Source organism: Coffea arabica, chromosome 11e (assembly GCF_036785885.1).
Source record: "Coffea arabica cultivar ET-39 chromosome 11e, Coffea Arabica ET-39 HiFi, whole genome shotgun sequence".
In the NCBI taxonomy this organism is placed as follows: Eukaryota; Viridiplantae; Streptophyta; class Magnoliopsida; order Gentianales; family Rubiaceae; genus Coffea; species Coffea arabica.
The window spans coordinates 27,738,248-27,761,179 of record NC_092331.1 but is presented as its reverse complement, the minus strand read 5'-3'; the positions used below and the strand labels follow the sequence as shown (position 1 = coordinate 27,761,179).

Sequence of the window (22,932 nt, the reverse complement as noted above, 5' to 3'; positions counted from 1 at the left end):
CATCCTAAACTTCAAGCCTAGGATACACTACAGAGATCTGAAGCCTAAGCTCTGATACCAACTTCACAGCAGCATCAAAAGATAAGACATGATCTTCGTGCTTTCTGAATCTTAACCTCTTGTCATCATGTATCGGACTCTCCGTATATTTAGACGTAACCTTCAGAGAAAGTTGCTCATTGTTTCTCCTGGCAGCTGTGACGACCCCACCGCACCCAGAGGCGTACCAAAGGGTTTGGCGGATCGCCTGCCTAGCTCGCGCCAGGACTCACTCACTCACATTACCTTCAGAGATAACATTACTATTGGACAACTGAACATTCACTCTTAAGTACATCTCCAATCATAAATTTGTCCAATAAAAGAAACAAAATACCAAAAGATACTATTCACATTTATACATCTCCAAAAAGTACCATTTACAATATGTACATCTTCAAAAGGGACATTCCAGTCCACTACATCACACAAAAGCGAAGACTAAAACCACAAAGTGGATCTTACGCAGAGTCCTAACCCTAACTGTGAGAATAAAGAAAAACATCCTAGAAAGTCCAACTAGTATAATTTCAATGGTAAATTCTAGGGTTATAACTCTCGTGAAGTGTGATCCCCGCGTACGACCCCTGTTAAGGAAATAACAAAGAAAAACGGGTAAGCTTAAAGCTTAATAAGCAAGCAGGGGCAAAATGGTAATTTTGCATCAAGTCAGACATTTATGCCACAAATACATCAAAATAAAAGCAAAAGTAACAAAACAATTCAAGGATACAGATTGGCTCCAAAGCCAAGTCATTCGCCACGCGTGATCACCTGTCGACCCTCCGTCGACCACAAGGAATGGTCCGTAGAACTCCGCTTTCTTCCTCCGATCACCTTACGCCCACTCTGGCTAGTATCCACACACACACAAATGGCTCGAGCTTCGAATCGTATTCGAATTGTATTCACAAAATTGGTGATCTTAAGGATAGCTTGGACTAACTTCGACCAAGCCCTAACTGGCTCGAATAGTCCGTTTAGCCTTTAGATCGGGCCCACTCATAGTTCCACATCACACACACACAAAAGGTCATCCCAAGCCACATGCTTCAGGGATTCAGTCCCAACACAGTTCATATATCATAATTCATATCTATTGCAAATACAAATTAGGGTTTAGGTCGAGTGAGATAAAGTACACGCTCGCCTAAGCACCCTTATATCACACACAATTCATATTGGTGACATTTAACACATAAACGTCCCAGTTACTTACTTAGAGTACAAAAGTAGACAAAAACGGCACTTGGTCAAACTCAACCGTCAGTGGGTCCCACCGTCGCCGAGCACTTCGTTACCGTCTGTGACAGAAGGTTGAGTCATAACATTGCTCAAACAGGTATCCAAATGCATACGAATAAGGAAAACAGCAAATGCGACCCATGCGCGCGCGGAAATGGAAAACGGAAACGGAAACGGAAACGGCAATTTGTCCGTTTTGGCGTCAAGAACTGTTTTGAACACAATGTAGGTTACGATTGTCGGATCGAGGCGTATGAGATACCGTCGCGAATCTAAGGAGAAAAGCTATAACTTTCATGAAGACACCTCAATCCAGTTCTGAACGGAATCAAGTCATAAGTATGAAACAACGTGCCAGGAGTTCACACGTTTAGATGACAGACAGGGTCTAGTGGAAGAACCATAACTCACAACTCACAGACCCAAATCAAGAAATTCCAAAGGCATTGGAAATCTAAGACATAAGGCTAAAACGTTTATGTTTTGGCCAAGACTTGGATCAACTCAGAACCGAACGAAAAGTGGGTGCCAAAGTACCTGTCAGAACTGCCCAGTGTTCCAGGCAGTTCTGACACACGATCTTGTTTTGGCTACAACTGGAGCTACGAAGCTCGGATTTGGACGCACTTTATACCGTTTTGAATATGAAACAGAGTTCTACAGTTATTATGAAGACACCACCACCCAGTTTCATCATTATCCATGCGAACTGAGCATGGTCAGAAGCTAATCTATAAAACGTGGTCAAACCAGAATTTGAAAGCTAAGTGAGGGTTTCGGCTATAACGCAGCCTACACACCTCCGTTTGACCTGAAATTTTGTAGGGACAACAAGCACTTAAGAAACTACAATTTTTCCGAAGGGCTCAGGTTCAGATTCTGATCAGAGTTGGGTCAAAATTCGTTGCAAACAGGCTGCTCAACTGGTCCAGCAAAACAGGTTCCAAAAACAAAACAGCAAACTTTGCCGATTTACTGGTATTTATAGGGAATGAATTTGGGACTGATTTTAATACCAGAGATAGTTCTGTGAAGCTAGTTTCTAATGCTACAAACGGCATCCCAATCCGAGTTTTTTAGCCCAAGATATAGTCGCTCTACCAAAACTGATTTCAGACCACTGTTTCATCCAAAGAAACTGAGTTTGTGGCATATGGTTCCATTTTTTGATTCCCAAATTAGTCTCGGTTGTTCAAGAGCTTATCAATCAAACAAGTACACATAGTATCCAGCATGCATAGCAAACATATATAGCCAAAATTCAGGCAAGAATCATCATAAACTTGGCATAGAAATTGAACTACAAAGCTGGAAAATCACGAACTGCTCATATGCATGTTTATAATAGGATTTTTGAAATATATAAGATGCTTAAATGAATTATAAATGAAATAGGTGTATAGCTCATGGTACCTTTTAATAAAAGGGCAGTAAAGTGCAAGAAAAATTCCACCAGATGTGCAGCAAAAATCCAGCTTAATCGGCTCTCAACAGAATTGGTTTTGGCCAGCTTTGTGTGCAATTTTTGTAGTAAGTGAGCTGATAGTTTCTTGCTAGTTTCGGTGAAGATAAGAAGATTGCCAAAGTGTTTACTAAGCCTGGATGTCTGGTATTTATAGCAGCCTAAGCTAGCATGACAAGGATTAGAGTTTTGCCAACTCAATGGCTTGGAAAATTGACAAGTGTTCCTACCCGCTTTGTCATGCTTTGGCTTGGCAAAAATCATGAAGATTCAAGGCTTTCCAGCCTTGGTATTCTCGGCCAAGATGACCAGAATTGGAGTAAGATTTTTGGCTAAATATAGTGAAGGGCCGAAGTGCAATTTCGGTATTCATTGTTTGGTCCTTGAATCTTAAACGGGTGTCATCTTTGCTCCCCACAAGTTTTCTAGCATATTTTCCTAGGTGAATGAGCATCAAATTGGAACCTAAAGCTCGGGTAGTAAGAGTGGATTTGTAGCTAGGATTTTGCATAACTCAAGTGGTGTTTAAATTTTCAATCTGTTATAGAAATTCAATTATGCATTTATTTTAACCATTCATTTGTTACATGTAATTTTCTAATATCTAAGCAATTAAAATAAAAGAATTCATAGCATACATGTAATTTTTTCTCGAGTTATCAAAATACAAAAAGAAAACTAGATTTTTCTACTAAATTCGTACAAAATAGAACAAAATGCCCTTAATATCACATAATATTGAAATCAAAGGCTAACCGGGATCTCATAACCTCCCCTTCTTAGAGCAATTTCGTCCTCGAAATTAATACCTTTTTTTGTGAACAAAGAAGGATATTCCTTCTGCATGTCTTCCTCTACTTCCCGGGTGGCTTCCTCGACATCATGATTTTTCCATAAAATCTTTACCAAAGATATCTGTTTATTTCTTAGTTCTTTCACCTTTCGATCCAAAATTTGTACCGGCTGTTCTCCATAGGTGAGGGTTTCGTCTAACTCGACGTCCTCTGTGTGTAGGATGTGTGTGGGATCTGGATGATACTTCTTCAATAACGAGACGTGGAAGACATTGTGGATTCGGGACATTTTAACAGGTAACTCTAACTGATACGCCACTGTCCCGACTCGGCTTTGAATCCTATACGACCCTATATATCGAGGCTTCAACTTCTTCCCTTTCTTGGCCGCAATTGTTCCTCGGAGTGGTGTTACCTTGAGAAATACCATGTCTCCCTCTTCGAACTCCAGATCCTTTCTTCGGTGATCGGCGTAACTCTTCTGCCGACTCTGAGCCGTCTGCATTCTCTGGCGAATAATTTTAACTTTCTCTACTGCTTCTTCTATCTATGGCACCGTAGTCGAATCCAAGATCTTTCTTTCGCCGACTTCATCCCAAAAGATCGGTGAGCGACACTTACGTCCATATAGTGCTTCATACGGTGCCATTTGTATGGAGGAGTGGTAACTATTATTGTATGCGAATTCTATCAATGTGAGGTGTTGGCTCCAATTTCCCCCAAAGTCCATTACACACGCTCGGAGCATATCCTCAAGAGTTTGTATCGTTTGCTCCGATTGTCCATTTGTCTGTGGATGGTAAGTTGTACTTAAATTAAATTTAGAGCCTAAAGCCTCTTGCATCCTTTGCCAGAACTGTGACACGAACCGTGGGTCTCGATCCGAAACTATGCTCACTGGCACGCCATGTAGTCGTATAATTTCATCCATATACAGTTGAGCTAGTTTCTCTAGGGTATACTTCATGCTCACGAGTAAGAAATGAGCTGATTTGGTCAAGCGGTCTACAATTACCCAAATGGCATCATGCCTCTTTTGTGTTCGCGGTAAACCGGATACGAAATCCATGGTAATGTTCTCCCATTTCCACTCCGGCACTTCTAACGGTTGGAGCAAACCTGATGATTTTTGGTGCTCAGCTTTTATTTGCTGACATGTTAGACATGTTTGCACAAACTGAGCAATCTCCTTTTTCATGCGATCCCACCAGTACAAACTCTTTAAATCACTACAAGAAATTTGGTCATCAGTGACAACATTTCTTAGTGACAACAGAAAAGTTGTCACAGAATGAGGTCCTCTACCAACAACTTTGAAAGTCGTCACAAATGTCTCATAGAGCTAACTAATTAGTGACGACTTGTATTTGTCATCACAAACATATTCCCTCTAACAAGATCCAAGAGAGCCGGAGTTATTGGTGAATACTTTTAGTGACGACTTGATGAATATCATCACTATTACTAGCTCTATTTTTTTTGACAACTTTGCAATGTCGTCACTGAAGCTTGTGTGCTTTCGTTACTGGCAACTCTCTGTTGTCACTATAATAATGGATAGCTTTAGTGATAATTATATGTTGTTACTAAACTATCTTAGAATTTTTACAACTTTGGCAATATATTAATATTAATATTGATTTGTTTCTAATGAAACTGTTTGACTATCATATAATTTCGAGCCTCTTGATTTTCATATGAATTCGCAATTTGACTAGTTTAGTCAAATTGGTCATATTAATTTGTCAAAGAATGACTTGTTAAAGGAAAAAAGACTAAAGAAATTTTGTAGTTAATTTTCCAATACCTGAAAAATGTTAAGCTGTAAGAGTTTGTAAATTGAACTAGTTATTAAAGCAAATAAATCCTAAACTCTTTAGTTAATTAATTAAATCAATTTATTGCTTTAATTATTTATTTTTTAGTCAAAGGTAATAAATTAAATGTGAAGTTTTATGTTTGACTAATAGTAAATGAATTATTTATGAAAAAATATTTTTCCTATCTAATTGATCTTTTTTAAAAAAAATTTTTAATAAGAAAGAGTTGACTTTAAGAACTACGGTATTGCAAAAGGTACTTTTTATGACAAGGTAATTTTTGACAAAAGTCTAATTCACTGCAAAAAGTCATGTTTTATGACAAGTTTCAGGTTATCGTACAATAATTTAAAGCAAGAATAGCCATCAAAATTCGTGCTTCTCAATGTAAAATAATTGAAAATACTACTGTACTATTAGGCTAAAATAATGAAAGAAACGTAAATAAGTTGTAGTAATTTCACAATTTCTAGACAATGACGTGAATATTAACACTGGATGAGCTATTTGATATCATGAAAAAGCGAACTATTTGAAGTAGAAAAATGTACATTTACCACTAGTATTAATGCAGCAAATTTCTCATCCTTTATGAATAGTTTCAAAAAAGCATAAACAAATAGAAATTAATAATATTATATATTACTAAAATTATACTTCAACTAAAAAGTAAAACTAAAAAACTTTATTTGAAATTTTGCAACTAAACAAGAAAGGGGGGAAGCTAAGGAATTGAAATTTCATTAAAAGTAAGTAAACAAAGAAGAGGCGCGGGTGTACATAAAACACTTAGAAATCAAGACCGGCTCCTAGTACTCTTTCACTATACACTATACGCCCAACACTTAGAACCAAAATGAGTTTCTCCCTCTTCATCTCTTCATCTTTGCCAAACAAAATAGAAGAACTTCTCCTCCTTATATTTGTTGATTGATTATGGCTCTGCAGTGCTGAATCGAAGACTTCCTCTACCACCAACGCTCTACAATAGAAGGTCCGCCCTTTCTCTTTTTTCTCCTGAAATTTTTCCCAAATTTTTTGCCCTAATTAATTTTTTGCTAAAAATTTCTCTCCAATTTTTTTGGGTTTCTTTTGATTTATGGATGGAGTCATCTCCTGATTGTGGAATTTGTTTTGTTGTGGATTTCTACCCTAAAATTTTTCCCAACTTTTTCTTATACAAGACAAGGGGCTTTAGAGAGATTCGATTGTGGGTACATACCGATTTGTGATGGGCCTAGGAGGGCAAATTTAGTGTTTCATTTTTTGTGTTAGTGGGAATGGAAGAGAATTAGGAGTGATTTTGTGAATTTTTTGGTAGTGAGTGGTTGCATGCGAGGAAACTAGTTGGTAGAATGGTGTTGGGTTAAGAGGGAAATGAAAAATAGTGATTCGGGATTTAATTAAGTGGATAAGTAGCTCAAGATCTAGGTACAAGGTTTGGTGAAAATTTTTGTACTGTCAAAGATATCTTTTGTTTTGTTGAAATTTGGTTAACTGTAATGGGAATTTCACCAATAAACTATTTATTTAGTTGGAGTGTGCTTTCTCCTTCACATTGCCAAAGCGTGTATGGCCCTGTTTCTTGTTTGTTTGATTTGGAGTGGTAATTTTTTCCTATTTCCCAAAAAGCGATCTCATTAAGAAAAAAAGGAAAAAATAGATTTTTGTAAGATGGATTTGATGGTGGGCTTTATGATACTAACTGAACCATTACCATACCAGTCCTTTGTGTTCCTCCTGTTGTTCTAAACATCTAAATATATAGTCAAATTTGTCACTTCACTTAATAGTTAGGTCAATCTGCATTATGTCTACCATACGAGTCCTTTGTGTTCCTATTACTGCATTATGTCACTTCACTTAAAAGATGTTGGAAATGATACAAGGAAAGGCAATTGCTATAGACCTATGGCTATCCAAACAATATTAAGTGATCATGATAATCTACTGATTCATCTGGGGTCTTATGAACTTAAAAGAATCACTTGAAATAGTCTTGACAATAGGAAAATAGTGGAGCTGATATGGAATTAGTCACATTTTAGTTGGGTCTTAACTTGTATGCCTTGATACAAGAAAAGCTTGAGCACATTAACCTAAAATGGAAAGCCAGTTAAAAGCTTTCACAAGTTAGTTCAATTTAGTATTTACCTACTAGGAGTTTGGCTTGTTATTTGAGATTGATATATAGTGCTGCTGTAATTTCACTGTGGATAATTAACCAACTCAACTTGAATCACTTAAGAATGAGGCATGAAGTTTAAGATGAGATGACTTTATAGATAGATACATACATAGTTGTGTCTTATAGGTGGATCATGGAGTTCACCTTTGCATATTCTGAGCGGTGAAAAATTCATCCTTTTCTTATTTTTCATTCAATTAATTGAGAGCTTATCAGCTCAATAGCTTTTCACTTAACTATTAGGTACTTTTTAGTCTTAGGAAAGCAAAGTTAATTTGTTACAAGTCTATACCAGAGTAAAGTGATATATGCTAAGTGGCAACTAGAACGGCTATCTATTTATTTAATGTAAATACAGCTTTGAACAGAATTTTTGTAGAAAAGTTGCACTGTAGTATAGACTTTCATGTAATTACGTATGATGCCTGACCTCTGCATAATCAATTTATCCACCGGCTTCTTGTACAGATTGGATCACTGAGTTGAGTAATTCTCTGCAATTAACTTGTCCATTTTCTGCTGTAAATTTAGCTTCAGTCAACGAGCGACTTATGGACAAGGCCTACAAAATACCATGAAGAGCAAAAGGTATTGGTACCAGGACATGCCTTGATTTGGTTTTGACAGATTAAACTAAGCACAAATAAGTTGTGCAATCCATCTATTTACTCTTAATTTCTAAAAAAGTTGTGCAATCCATCTAGCAACTTGTTTGGTCTATTTTGTCTCATTTAATCCTCTAAATGTTCTATTTTTTGCTTGTTAAAAAGACATCTCTGGAGCATAGATTATTTTGATTAGTTGAAATAATCTCTAGAGCATAGTCATCCCTAGTTAATAAAAATCATTTACGACTGGTTAGCTCAAATATAGATTACGCTTGACTAAAGTTGATTGTAATGACTATGCTTGACTATCCTTTAATTTTTGAGCAATAATGCTCTATTCAGATTGATAGTTGTAGGTATTGCTAGATCAATCTGCATATGTACAATTTGATGTGAATTAAACTCCCAAAACTTAAATTGTTTGTACTGTGATTATTAGCTTTTGCAGTGATTGAAGCTACGGACATAGGCTCAATGTCTCACTAGGAGATTGTCATATAGCTGCATTTTTTACTTTAAGGTGAGTTAACACGAACTCTCTTTTTTTCCTTTTTCCTTTGTTTTTGTGATCACATGCGCACTTAATTGGAAATGACTATCCAATCTCAGCAGCAACTGATGGAAACACTTGTGAGCCAACAAACTTAGATGCAGAAACAGCAGAATGAAATGCAGAGCCTGCTTAAATCTCTAAACACAACTAGAAGCTAGGCAGCAAGGTAATGAGAGCACATATGCTCGAAATTCATGGCAAAACCTTTTTCTGACCATACTTTTAATAAGGTAGATTTGTAATAGTACAAATCAAGTGCAATATGAATCATGGACATAATTTTCTGCCCAATTGACTTAATGAGGGCATTTATATAGATGGTTTAATTTTGGGTAGTAAGCTAATTTAAAATAACCTTTTACGGGTTGAAGAATGAACTTAATCAAGTTATTGTAGCACAGCAATTTGCAGCGAATCATTGTTTTATGTTATCCATGGCTAATTTTTATAAGTAACAATCCTTTGTCTTCAGTAGAACATATAGAATATAAATAAGTTATTGACATTACTAATACTTTAATAGCTAACTTTTGAGTTCATTTGGGATATTGTTCTTGTTATGACAATTAATCACCTTCTTTATTCTTTTCCTTACTAATTTCCTACTCATTATTTGAGTTTGTGATAAGTAAATCTAAGATTTTTTTCCTTTTCAAAATGCTTGTTACTTACTATTGTTATACTACTTTATGCAGACAAATGCTACTATGTCAGATTTTGTGCAAAATTCACAGCTACTAAGTGGACTCAAGAAGGATGAAGATAAAGCTGCTTTTTTGGCTCGTGAAGTGTTTTGGAAGTTTTTATGACTTTTGAGGCTCGGATGCTTTTTGTAAACTTGATTGACTTTGCATGAACAATTTGGGTTACACAGTACCACTTCTATTGTAGTATTTGTAGGATGACATTGAACTTAAACATTATATTTTGGTCCTTTGTAGCATAATGGATGCTTTTAGCTATTAATTAGCAGGCCTTTTATGGTTCTTTTGATTTGATGAATTGTTGGATTCCTTTTTAGTATAATGGATGCTTTTAGATATTAATTAGCAGGCCTTATATGGTTCTAATTTGATGTATTGTTGGATTGGTTGCTTTTAGGACAATCGTTTGTATCAGGTTTCATAGTGACAATATATTGTTACTAATCAGATTTCTCCACTAACAACAAAAAGTTGTCACTAAATAGGGTGCATAACAAAAAGGTATATAGTGATGATAAATGTTGTCAGTAAAGAGCCATTTTTAGTGACGACTCTAAAGAGTTGTGAGTAACCAATCAATACCAACGGCAACTATGAAAAGGATTTTACTGACGACACTACTACGAGCATCATTGATAAGGTGAAATGTCGTCACTATATATGTATTTATTATTGACAAAAAATATTGTCACTAATGAATAACATTTACTGACGACATTTAGTGTTGTGACTGTGTACCTTTACCGACAGAGATTCACTGACGACTTTGTGACAACTAAAATGTTGTCAATAAAACACGTTAGTGACGACTTTTACATTTTCTGTGATAATAATTAGTTGTCACTGATGACCAAATTTCTTGTAGTGAATCTTGATACATCTTCGTCGTACCAGGATGTACTGTGTACCGCGAGCGGTGAGCTTCTTCCAACAGCTCCTTCTTAATATCCGCATCCTGTGGTATAACCAACTGGTTTCTATACCTCAACATCCCGTCCGAACCCACATTAAAGTCGGGTATTATTCCTTTCTCGACTTTTTCCTTCCACTTTAGCACCTGGGGGTCTTTCTTCTGAGCCTCTTTTATCCTAGGCAATAGCGTGGAAATCACCTGAATATTACTAAACAACACTTTGTGTGGCTTAAGTTGAGGATTCCATTCCCCAACATTTTCTAGTAGCTCCCACTCTTTCACCTGTAGACTAGATGCTTGAGCTTTTCGGCTAAGGGCATCCGCTACTACATTAGCCTTACCTGGAATAGCGGTGGACCCCGCTAAGGTGAAAGCCGTTACAGAATGGAAACGGCCTGAGAGCCCAACTGAAGTTAGAAGTTTCTTAGGGCTTGCAGGATACTATCGCCGCTTCATAAAAGATTTTTCTAAGATAGCTGGACCTCTGACGGACTTGACTAAGATTCACAATCAATTCATCTGGAATTCAAAGTGCGAGGCTAGTTTTCAAGAGACACACATATACAAGTGCACGGCAAAACTATACAAGTTACCCGACATCCGGTCGGGGCAAAACCCATTATATACAAGAGCACCTCGGCTCTCAAAAATGAGCAGATCAAGTCCAGATACAAAAGATGGATAAGTAGAACAAAAGTCACATAGGCGGCCCTAAAGCGTCTCCCCTAGGGGTCCAGTCCCCAACCGAGCCCAAAGTATCGACATCCTCCATCGGCTCCGGGCCGGTGGCCCTGGATGGCACCTCCGCGACCACATCTAGCACAATCTCACAGTCGGCTATCACGCCCCGGACCCGCTCCCGTAGCTGCCTCTTCATGGCAAAGAGGTGCAGGTGTGTGTCGTGTAACTGATGACGGAAGGAATCCGTCCTCTCCTCCTCTTCTCTAAGCCTCTCCTCCATCTCCCTAAGGCGCATAGCCTGGCCATGAGTCACTCCCCTGGCCTTATCAAGTTGCCTGGTCGGACGATCAACTGCCTTCCCCAGGCGGCGTCTCTCGTCGTCCACCGCCAGGACGACCTCATCTGGGTAGCCATAGGTGAGACGACACTCACAAGGTCGGTGTGACATCCGACCAAAGGGTGAATATAGAGTGTAGTGCTCCCCCGACTTCTTCTGGTAACGGATCACCCGTCTACGCGCTACCCGGTTCACCGGGCCCCCCACGGTTGGAGGTCTCAGTCCCGGTCCGGGTCCCATGTTGATGGGTCTCGTACCACTCGAACTACCCGGATCCATACCTACAAAATATTAATTCGTTAGTTCGCTGGCATTTCAGCTTAAAATATAGCGTTCATCTTAAACGAATCAAATCCGCCTAGTGTCTATCGCATATGCCTCAATTACCCAAGTCCTTTAATCTAAGTACAACTTACCATCCTCAGACAGATGGACAATCGGAGCGAACGATACAAACTCTTGAGGATATGCTCCGAGCGTGTGTAATGGACTTTGGGGGAAATTGGAGCCAACACCTCACATTGATAGAATTCGCATACAATAATAGTTACCACTCCTCCATGCAAATGGCACCGTATGAAGCACTATATGGACGTAAGTGTCGCTCACCGATCTTTTGGGATGAAGTCGGGAAAGAAAGATCTTGGATTAGACTACGGTGCCATGGATAGTAGAAGCAGTAGAGAAAGTTAAAATTATTGGCCAGAGAATGCAGACGGGTCAGAGTCGGCAAAAGGGTTACGCCGATCACCGAAGAAAGGATCTGGAGTTCGAAGAGGGAGACATGGTATTTCTCAAGGTAACACCACTCCGAGGAACAATTGCGGCCAAGAAAGGGAAGAAGTTGAAGCCTCGATATATAGGGCCGTATAGGATTCAAAGCCGAGTCAGGACAGTGGCGTATCAGTTAGAGTTACCTGTTAAAATGTCCCGAATCCACAATGTCTTCCACGTCTCGTTATTGAAGAAGTATTATCCAGATCCCGCACACATCCTACACACAGAGGACGTCAAGTTAGACGAAACCCTCACCTATGGAGAACAGCCGGTACAAATTTTGGATCAAAAGGTGAAAGAACTAAGAAATAAATAGATATCTTTGGTAAAGATTTTATGGAAAAATCATGATGTGGAGGAAGCCACCTGGGAAGTAGAGGAAGACATGCAGAAGGAATATCCTTCTTTGTCCACAAACAAAGGTATTAATTTCGAGGACGAAATTGCTCTAAGAAGGGGAAGTTATGAGATCCCGGTTAGCCTTTGATTTCAATATTATGTGATATTGAAGGCATTTTGTTCTATTTTGTACGAATTTAGTAGAAAGATATAAGGCAAACAGGGATTACCTTTAACTTTGGTCACTTGTAAGCTTGAACAATCACAAGAGATCCTAGGCTAGACGTCCCAAACTCAGAACTGATGAAGATGATTCTACCACGGAATGCCCAGCGCTGGAAAACTGTAACTTGAAGCTCCAATCTGATTTCTCTGCCTTGTTCAGCCCTTTCCTTCTTGCACTTTCTCGTTTCCCTTTCTCCCTCGGTAGTCACTTGATTCCTCTACCTTCCTCTCTCTCTCTGTTTCACTCTCGGCTCTCTCTACCCAGCCGCCAACCTCTCACTTTCATCAGCCGTCCCCCTTTCTGCTGCCAACCCAATCACTCTAAAACCTTTCTGCTAAAACCTCCTCCTTCATTCAGCCGTCAAAAAACCCTCTCCTCTCTTAGCTCCCCTCTGTTTTTCTTTTCTTTTTCAGACGAAGCTCCCCTATTTTTTGCTCTACTCCGCCGTCACTCTAATTGTCCCCCCGACAGATTCTCTCCTTCCCTCTTCACTTCGCCGCCCACCAAGTTCTTCCCTTTTTCCTATCCCTTTTGCTTTTTCTTTCTTTCCGCCGTCATACCCCTCTTGCTATCATATCCCCTCCTCTCTTAAACCCTTCCTTAGCTTTTATATGGCACACCCGAAACTAAAACCCTTTGAGCAATGGTTTGGATGAAGCCACCGGCATTTGGAGAACCATCTGATGGTTCTTGATGCCCAAACAGTGAGGTTTATAGATTAAGCCAGATGGCTTGTACTAGGATAATCTAACGGAGGTAAGAAATGAAAGAAAAGTGAGGATAAATAGTTGGAAAAAAAATACAGCTGCCATCTTCTGTACTCTGCGTTTTCATTTTTTCTGCCGGAAATGTAATATGGAAAAAGGCTTGGATCCGGTGTGGCTCACGCAAGTGTGAGCTTGCTTCCTTTTTTTTTTTTGAAATAATAAAGTAAAAAATGGAAATAAAAAAAAACAACTAAAAGGTAATAAAATGCTAAAAAGCTTTGTGTTTCATTGGTGATTTTTCCTTTTATTTTTTGACTGAAATTCAATTAATTTAAGAAAACAAGCAGCGTTAATTTATAATTGAAGTTAACTTGCAACAAATTTCCATAAATTAAGTCTAAAAAATTAAAGCATATTTTTGTGAATAATTTCTTTTCCAATAAATTTTAAAAAAAATAAGATATATAAAAATAAAAATAAAAATTAAGCGACTAATTAAGCAAGAAATCAATAATAAAATAAAATAATAACATTTAGAGCTAAATAAATAAATTTAGTACCTAATAGGCTAAAAAAAATGTTTAACTCAAAACCACGAGATTAATAATTAAAAATTAAAAATAATTATCAATAAAACAAAAAATGAAATAAGTAAAAATTTGGTGTCTACACTTCCTTGGCCGGCCATCTTCAAGAGAAAAGAAGAGAAAACTCCCAACTTTCTTGCCTCCAATCTTGTTCAATCTTCCAGTTCAACCGATTAAACTTGGATTTCCTCCATAAAAACCTTTAGTTTAGTGGTAGTAAGGTTGGTTGTGAAGTGGTTTGGAAGACCAAGGTGCTAAGTGCTTCCTTTCTTGAGTTGGTAAGGTGAGTAGCTAAGGAACCTCTCTTTTCTTCTCAATAATGTGTAATTAGTGGCTTATGTGAGTTAAAGAGATGGTTTTAGGTGTTATTTCATGACATTTGGTTGAGATTGGTGAATTTTTCTATTTATTCATGATTTTTCTGTTTTATATGTTTTATATTGGTTGGCCATGGATGATGGTTGGAAATGGTTTAGAATGAAGCTATAGTGCGTACATTGTAGCGAATTGCGGAAAATTTCCACTTTGTACGGAAAATTTCAGATTAGGGTTTCCATTTTTCCCCATTCTACCCAGGTACTGTTTATCCTAATTCGAGGCCGAATTGGCCTTAGTATAAAACATAAAAGTTGTAGAGAATAATGTTTTATAGTTTTATACGAAATTGCAGCCCCATCGGAGCAACGTAGCCTGCAAAAAGACCAAAATACCCCTACGGCCCTGTTTCTGTCCGAAACTGATAATCAGCTTCTGTAATTGGTTAGTTTGACCGGGAATACTACTGATTTGGTTGTCGATGTCTTCTTAAGAATTATAGCCAGGTATCGTAGCTTTCAGATGGCTTTAGAATTACTTGAATTGGATTTGTATGTGCTGAGGTATGATTGAATGAATCAGGACTGCTAGATGAATTTCGCCGTAAACTTCGAACTGGAAAATCTGGGGGCTGTTTTGGTAAATTTGACCTAGATACATTGTAAAATGGACTACGTAGATTTCATCAAAGTTGTAGCCCTCTTTCTTAGCTTCGAAACGGGATAAATGCACATCCATCCGATAATCGTAGCGCCGGTTGTGTCCAATACGCTAAACGACGTCAAAACTGTTTTTGGGCTTTAGGGTTTAACTTTCATTTCCGGACTTTCCCTAGCTTACTTTGGTACTTATATGTTCTAATGGGCCTTATTTTTGGTAGTATGTGGATTCAGTTTATGACTCGTATTCGAGTCTTATTGTAAGGCTACACGGCGCTCCTGTGAGCATCGTTTTAGATAGAGATCCCCGCTTCGTATCTAGGTTTTGGCAGAAATTCCAAGAGACTCTGGGACCAAACTCAACTTAAGCACCACCTATCACCCGCAGACGGATGGACAATCGAAGCGAACAATCTAAACTCTTGAGGGCATGTTAAGAACCTGTATTCTGGATTTTCGAGGTAACTGGGGTCAACACATGACCTTAGTAGAGTTTACATATAATAACAGCTACCATTCGTCGATTCAAATGGCTCCATACGAGGCATTATATGGACGGAAATGCCGGTCACTGATCTATTGGAACGAAGTTGACGAGAGGAAGACGCTAGATCCAGCGACTATTCCATGGATGGAGGAGGCTCGAGAAAAGGTTAAGTTCATACGACAACGACTCCAAACAGCTCAAAGCCGACAAAAGAGCTATGCGGATAATCGAAGAAAGGACTTGGAGTTCAAATTGGGAGACCATGTTTTCCTCAAGGTCACACCGTTACGGAGCATCACAGCGGGTAGAGGAAAAAAGCTCCTACCGAGGTTCGTTGGACCTTTCAAGATTCTCCAAAGGGTTGGTAAAGTAGCGTATCGCCTGGAACTACCGTCCAATCTCTCTCGAATTCACGACGTCTTCCACGCCTCGATGCTTAAGAAGTACTATCCCGACCCATCCCATATCTTACAGCCAGAGGAAATCGAAATAGATGAATCGCTCACTTACGAAGAGAAACCTGTACAGTTGCTTGACCGGAAAGTTAAAGAGCTGAGAAACAAGCAGATTCCGTTGGTTAAGATACTATGGAGGAATCATGGGGTGGAGGAAGCTACCTGGGAAGTGGAAGAAGAAATGCAAAAGAAATACCCTGAACTTTTCGTGAGTCAAGGTGAGAAATTTCGAGGGTGAAATTCTTCTAAGGGGGAGAGGGTGTGACACCCCGTAAATTTTCTTATTTTCTAGGTTTTATTCTATTTAATTGCATGCTTTTCTGCATTTTCTTTATTAGAAAAATTTTCTAGATAATTTTTATGAATAAATATAGTTTTAAAATGATTTTTCTAGTATCGGTTAGTTTTTTAGACATTAAGAGCGTATACCGGACGTGGGACCCGCTAGTGCGGAAAGTTCGGTAAAATTCGGCCAGTTAGGTAAAGTTTTGTATACCGAGATTAGTTTAGCAGGTGTTAAGAGATAATTGAAGGTTACCCAATGGATGAGAGTTGGAGAGACAAAAGGATAGCCTTGCATTAATTAGAGTGCCATGTGTCATTTGGTGGTTAACTCTTGGACTTTGACCACTATTCACCACTTTACCAATTAATACAAAAAATGACCAAAAACATCTTCATTTGCAAGCTTCCTTGGCCGGCCATCTTCAAGAGAAAAGAAGAGAAAACTCCCAATTTTCTTGCCTCCAATCTTGTTCAATCTTCTAGTTCAACTAATTAAACTTGGATTTCCTCCATAAAAACCTTTAGTTTAGTGGTAGTAAGGTTGGTTGTGAAGTGGTTTGGAAGACCAAGGTGCTAAGTGTTTCCTTTCTTGAGTTGGTAAGGTGAGTAGCTAAGGAACGTCTCTTTTCTTCTCAATAATGTGTAATTAGTGGCTTATGTGAGTTAAAGAGATGGTTTTAGGTGTTATTTCATGACATTGGGTTGAGATTGGTGAATTTTTCTATTTATTCATGATTTTTCTATTTTATATGTTTTATATTGGTTGGCCATAGATGATGGTTGGAAATGGTCTAGAATGAAGCTATAGTGCATAAATTGTAACGAATTGCGGAAAATTTCCACTTTGTGCGGAAAATTCCAGATTAGGGTTTCCATTTTTCCCCATTCTGCCTGGGACTGTTTATCCTAGTTAGAGGCCGAATTGGCCTTAGTGAAAAACATGAAAGTTGTAGAGAATGATTTTTTATAGTTTCCTGAAAAATCTCATCCCAATCGGAGGAATTTAGCCTATGAAAAGACCGAAATACCTCTGCTACCCTGTTTCTGTCCGAAACTGATAATCAGCTTCTGTAATTGGTTAGTTTGACCGGGAATACTACTGATTTGGTTGTCGATGTCTTCTTAAGTATTATAACCCGGTATCTTAGCTTTGAGATGGCATTGGAGTCACTTGAATTGGAGTTGTATGTGCTGAGATACGATTGAATGAATCAGGACTGCTAGATGAATTTCACCGTAAACTTCGAATTGGAAAATCTGGGGGCTGTTTTGGTAAATTTGACCTAGATACATTGTAAACTGGACTGAGTAGCCTTCATCAAAGTTGTAGCCCTCTGTCTTAACTTCGAAGAGGCAAAAATTGCACATCCATCCGACTATCGTAGCGCCAGTTGTGTCCAATACGCTAAACGACGTCAAAACTATTTTTGGGCTTTAGGGCTTAACATTCATTTCCGGACTTTCCCTAGCTTACTTTAGTATTTATATGTTCTAATGGAGCCTTATTTTTGGTAGTATGTGGATTCGGTTTATGACTCGTATTCGAGTCTCATTGTGCTTGTTTGAATGTTTTAGGGCGTGACGGTGATTCAAGACGCTCTTTGGGCGGAAGTGTATGAAATTTCATTGCTTGCTTGGTGAGTGTACCACTCACTTGCTTGTTACTATGTGGCTTTGTTACACTTGAAATTGATGCCTTGAATGCTTATTTGCACCGTTGAGATTGGTTCAAGCGAGGGTGTACTTGATCACTCTCACCCTTTATGTCTTACATATGACTGTTTACTGTGTTACTTGAATGGTATATGAAATATTGGAATTGGTGTCGTTTGGACGAGTATCCAATAACCATTACTGTTCTCACTGAGCTCAACCCCATTGGTGGTCAATTGAATCGAGCCGGCAGGGGCTTGATTGTGAAAATTGACGAGCCATGGGGACTGTTATATGGAATCTTGTAGTATGAGACTCTCGATTCCGGTATACTCGAGTATTACCAATTTTCCACTGTTTGGAGTTCGGGCCCTATAGGGGTATGTTGGGTGGAAGGAATGGAAGTAAAGTGGAGTCTACGTTTGGTTATACTTTGTACATTGACGGAGGGTCAATGAGATACGATCAAGTATGGCGAGCGAGGAAAAGGGCTCTTGAGAGCCGTCCGTATCCTTTTACCATTGTTATTGATATGTGACTTATTTAGCTTTCTTCTTGAATGATTTGGGATTGATCAACTCCATGCATAATTGAACTTCCTTGCTTGAGTGAAAGTATCTCACTGGGCGTAAGCTCACTCCATTAAATGTTGTTTTCCTTACAGGGAACCACTTTTGGGGACTATGATGTTTTGAAGCACGAGTTGAGCTAGTTTTAATATATTTTGTAAAGCTCCCCGATAGTTGGAAAAACCCTAAATTTATTTTGATCTAATTATCTTCCTTTTGTTTTGTAAATTAAAAACGTACGTGTATAACACTCTTTAACCCTGTTTATGTGTCCTATTTGGTTTGGAAATGTTTTCCGACTTATATGACATGGCACCCACTATTCATCGACGGTTTTGATTTTCGTTTGGCTATTTTGCGATTTTGACTTGTTTGAGCACGCTTTTATTTTTCCGGAACGTTTTAGATCATGTTTAACTGCACCGTTAGTCCTGGCGAGAGTTGGGCAGGCAGTCCGCTAACCTCTTTGGTTCGCCTTAGGGGAAGGTGGGGCTGTCACATAGAAACCCTATGCATTAGATCCATGAAGACGGCAGGGGCATTGGTCAGTCCAAAGGGCATAACTGCGAATTCGTAGTGCCCATATCTTGAATTGAAAGCAGTTTTGGGAATATCCTCTTTCCTAATCAACAACTGGTACTACCCCTGTCGAAAATCTAATTTCGAGAAGACCACTGCTCCTTGCAACTGGTCGAACAACTCATCAATATGGGGCAGTGGATACTTATTTTTAATCGTCACATTGTTTAGCCCCCGATAGTCTATACACATCCGCAGACTCCCGTCCTTCTTCTTCACAAACAGTACAGGGGCTCCTCAAGGAGACCCACTCTCTTGGATGAACCCCCGCTCCAAAAGGTCTTGTAACTGCAATTTCAGCTCCTTAAGTTCCGCAGGGGCCATCCGATATGGGGCTTTCGAGATGGGCGACGTTCCCGGTAACCGGTCGATTTTGAATTCGATCTCTCTTTCCGGAGGTAGAGCTACTAACTCATCAGGGAATATGTCTGGATATTCCTTCACTATGTGCACATCCTCTACCTTCAATTTATCGGTGGGGGTATTGATTAGAAAGGCTAAGAACCCTTGCGCCCCTCTACTTAGCAGTTTCCTAGCCTGGATGCCCGAAATCAAGGCGGATGAGGCTAACCTGCCCCTTATATCTAACCTTAAGGTTGCCTCACCAGGAATGCGGAATTCTAGCACTTTCTTCTTACAATCTAGTTGGGCATTATACCTGACTAACCAGTCCCTGCCCAAAATCATGGCATACCCCTTAATGGACAAGCTTATCAAATCCCCCAATAATCTCCTCTCTCCTACCCAAACCTCACAGTCCTTATAAACCAGGCTAGTAATCAAACGATGATCCCCCGTAGGCGTACTAACTTCTAGGTCATAAGGTAAACTAGCAGGTTTTATATCAATGCCACACATGAAATTAGGGTTAACGAAGGAATGTGTGGTACCGGGATCTACTAAGACCTTTGCAAAGCGGTAGAATACAGGGATCGTATCTTCTACGATCTCAGAGGAATCTGGGACCTATTGAGGCTCTAACGAGTATACTAGGGCCGCTACCTTGGGCTTTGTCCCGTCTCCCTTAACTGGTCCAGCGTTGGTCCTCGGTGGTTGTTGACTTCCCTTTCCATCTTGTTTTAGGATTGGGCAGGTGGCAAGCTGATGGTCTGCGCTTCCGCAACGCAGACACTTTCCCTCCTTCTTCTAGCAGTTGTCCTCAGTATGGTTTGGCTTTCCGCAATACTCACAGGGTCCACGGGATGCCGAACCCGAACCTCTCTGGAAGCCTCCTCCCTGGCTTCTCCTAGCTGAGCCACCCCTTGACTGGGCGCCTCTACCTACACCCGACTGCCTTCCTCCTCACGCTCCCCGTTCGAACATGGGAGGGGCACTCTTATCTCCCTGCCCTGAACTGCTCCCAGGAAAGCCTCGCTTCTTTGCCTGGAAGTTTCTTACCTGTAGCCTAGCGCTTTCCACCCGTTGAGCTTTCTCTACGGCCTCACTAAAAGCGTTAATCTGGGCCACCGCGAGGTCTTTTTGTATTTCCACGTTCAGGCCCTGGATAAAGCGCCTTATCTGCCATTGCTCGGTCATGATTAGCTCGGGGGAAAATTTGGATAGGCGGGTGAACTAGCTCTCGTACTCTGCTACGGACTGAGCCTCCTGACGAAGCCGTATAAACTTGTCTTCCTTCCGTTCCTGAACTAGAGAAGGGAAGAATTTAGCGTTGAATTCCCGCATAAAGTTCACCCAGGTCCTGGGCGTTTGCTCCCGTTCCCACTTTTTCCGAATACCATTCCACCAGGAACGGGCCGCCCCTTCTAGCTGAAAAACGGTGAAGGTCACCTGCCTCTCCTCGGTGTAGTACAGAGCAGCGAAGATATCCACCATCTTTTCTAGCCACCTTTCGGCTACATCTAGATTGGGCCCCCCAATGAACTTTCGGGGGGCAAACTTCTGAAATCTCTCGAGAGCCCTGTCCTCACTCACCACGTGGTTGCCAGGGTTCCCAGGGTTGGGGTTAGGGTTTTGACCCTGTTGCTGCACCACTTGGGCTAGTAAATTAGTCATTTGCTGCATAGCAGCATCTATTTGGACATTAGGGTCAACCCTAGGTTCAGGGTCTGGTCCAGATGAGGTTTTCCCAGTGCCCCTTTCCGACGTGGGTTGCCTACTCCCGCGTCCACGTCCCCGACCACTATGTGTCCCTTCCATGAAGTCTAATCGATCTAAGTAAACGTAGCTATATAAAAATATATATATAACAATACATGTAAGTAAGGAACCAAAGGCTTTTCACAATTAAGCATATTTACATACAAAACAAAGTCAAACAAGTCACATATTAACAGTCAGTCAAGTACAAACAAAGACAATCCATAAGGGAACAGCATCATCAAAAGTAATATATACAGGGCTAGTCTAGACGTACAAAAATGACTAACCGAAGTTCTTTCCCCGGTCTACCATTCCATATCCCTCCTATATACGGTAGACAAAACCATCCAAACTAACCTAAGGTAACGGCTTAGTCCGTCGTCGGACTAGTGGACCCCCCCGATTGGACGGGTTCATCTCCAACCCCACCTCCTGTACATGAAGCCTCGTCGCTCTCCTCCTCGAGCAAACCATCGTAAATGTGCAAGATCGACTCGACTCTAACCCTCACTTTCCTAGCCCTCTTGACCATGCGCTCACGCGCTTCCCCAAGTTGGGCACAAAGGTCGTCTACTCTATCCTGGCCCTCAACCACGTCGTACTCAAGCTCCTTGACATAGGTGTGGGGTAGGCATAGGTGTGGCGGAACTCACAACGTCGAAGGCGGTTTGCCGGACTCCAACGTACGACGGCCCCTCTCGACCGGATCTGGTACTTAATCATCGGAAGTACTCCGCGGGGTCGCTCACCAGCAGCGCTACCACTAGGCCCACTATGTCCATCCATCCAACGCCAAAAGCGTAGTTAAACTTAAATACGCTTAAAGAAATAATCAAATATAATCCTCAAGTCGAGCATTTGTAACACACCCAGGCTGATTCTGTGACAGCCCCACTTTCCCCTAAGGCGAACCAAAGGGGTTAGCGGACTGCCTGCCCAGATCTCGCCAGGACTAACGGTTCAGTTTAGAACGATCTAATGCGTTCCGGATCTTACAAATGCGCGTAAACAAGTCAAAATGTCAAAGTAAAAAAAAATAAAAAAATAAAATCGGAGTCGGTCATGAATAGTAACTGACCCGTCGAAACCCCAACCAATCATCAAGCAAATATTTACATGTTGAAATTTAGCAGATACTATCCAAAGTGGCATACCAAAGTGATTCAAAAGTGGATACAAGTACGGTTTGCCAAATCAAAAGGGAAATGGACCCAAAAGTACATTTAGGGTTTCAATCAATGAGGTATACAAAAGATATGTCCAACTAGCTCAATTCGGCAACCAACTATCAATTGCAGTCCAAAAATATTTATTTTCCTGTAAGGAAAACAAAAGGAATAGGGTGAGCTTAAGCCCAGTGAGATAATACCACTCAAGCAGCAAAGTTCACATAAGCATAAAGGGGTACGGGCGGCTCTCAAGAGCCCTCTTCCTCGTTTGCATTCTTGATCGAATCTCATTGACTCTCCGTCAATGTTTCAAAGTAACCAACCGTAGACTCCACTTTACTTCTATTCCTTCCACCCAACATACCCCTACCGGGCCCGAACTCCAAACACTTGCACTGTGGTATTACTCGAGTATACCAGAATCGAGAGTCTCTCATACTACAAGATTCCATATAACAGTCCCCAAGGTTCATTAATTGGCACGACCAAGCCCCCGCCGGCTCGATTCAATCAACTACCAATGGGGTTGAGCTCAATGATAACAATCATGGTCGTTGGATACTCGTCCAAACGACACCCAGTCATGTACTTTCATTTCATGTAACATTCCAATAACATGAGAAATAAGTGAGAGTGACAACGTACACCCTCACTTCAATCAGTATCGATGTTGTAATAAAC

At 40.1% G+C, this 22,932-nt stretch overlaps 1 protein-coding gene and 2 long non-coding RNA genes across 4 annotated transcripts; 1 reads left to right on the top strand and 2 right to left on the bottom strand.

The window, feature by feature from the left end:
• Positions 1–373: 373 nt before the first annotated feature.
• Positions 374–2,853, bottom strand: LOC140021690 (uncharacterized). Its single transcript, XR_011825587.1, has 3 exons — positions 2,698–2,853; positions 1,259–1,343; positions 374–626 (listed from the first exon to the last, which is right to left on the bottom strand). It is a non-coding gene; the product is annotated as an uncharacterized lncRNA (long non-coding RNA).
• Positions 2,854–3,490: 637 nt separating this feature from the next.
• Positions 3,491–4,045, bottom strand: LOC113718196 (uncharacterized). The gene has a single exon (XM_027243116.1). The coding sequence runs from the start codon at positions 4,043–4,045 to the stop codon at positions 3,491–3,493; it is 555 nt and encodes a 184-aa protein (XP_027098917.1).
• A 2,143-nt stretch (positions 4,046–6,188) lies between these two features.
• On the top strand, positions 6,189–9,711 carry LOC140021008 (uncharacterized). Of its 2 annotated transcripts, none has more exons than XR_011824969.1 (5): positions 6,189–6,354; positions 8,017–8,136; positions 8,596–8,676; positions 8,769–8,875; positions 9,405–9,711. It is a non-coding gene; the product is annotated as an uncharacterized lncRNA (long non-coding RNA). The 2 variants fall into 2 exon arrangements; XR_011824968.1 differs by having other exon boundaries at positions 8,766–8,875.
• Positions 9,712–22,932: the final 13,221 nt, after the last annotated feature.

Excerpts from the sequence above, each read along its gene's own strand:
- LOC113718196 (XM_027243116.1), bottom strand. The coding sequence starts at position 4,045 with ATGCAGACGGCTCAGAGTCGGCAGAAGAGTTACGCCGATCACCGAAGA.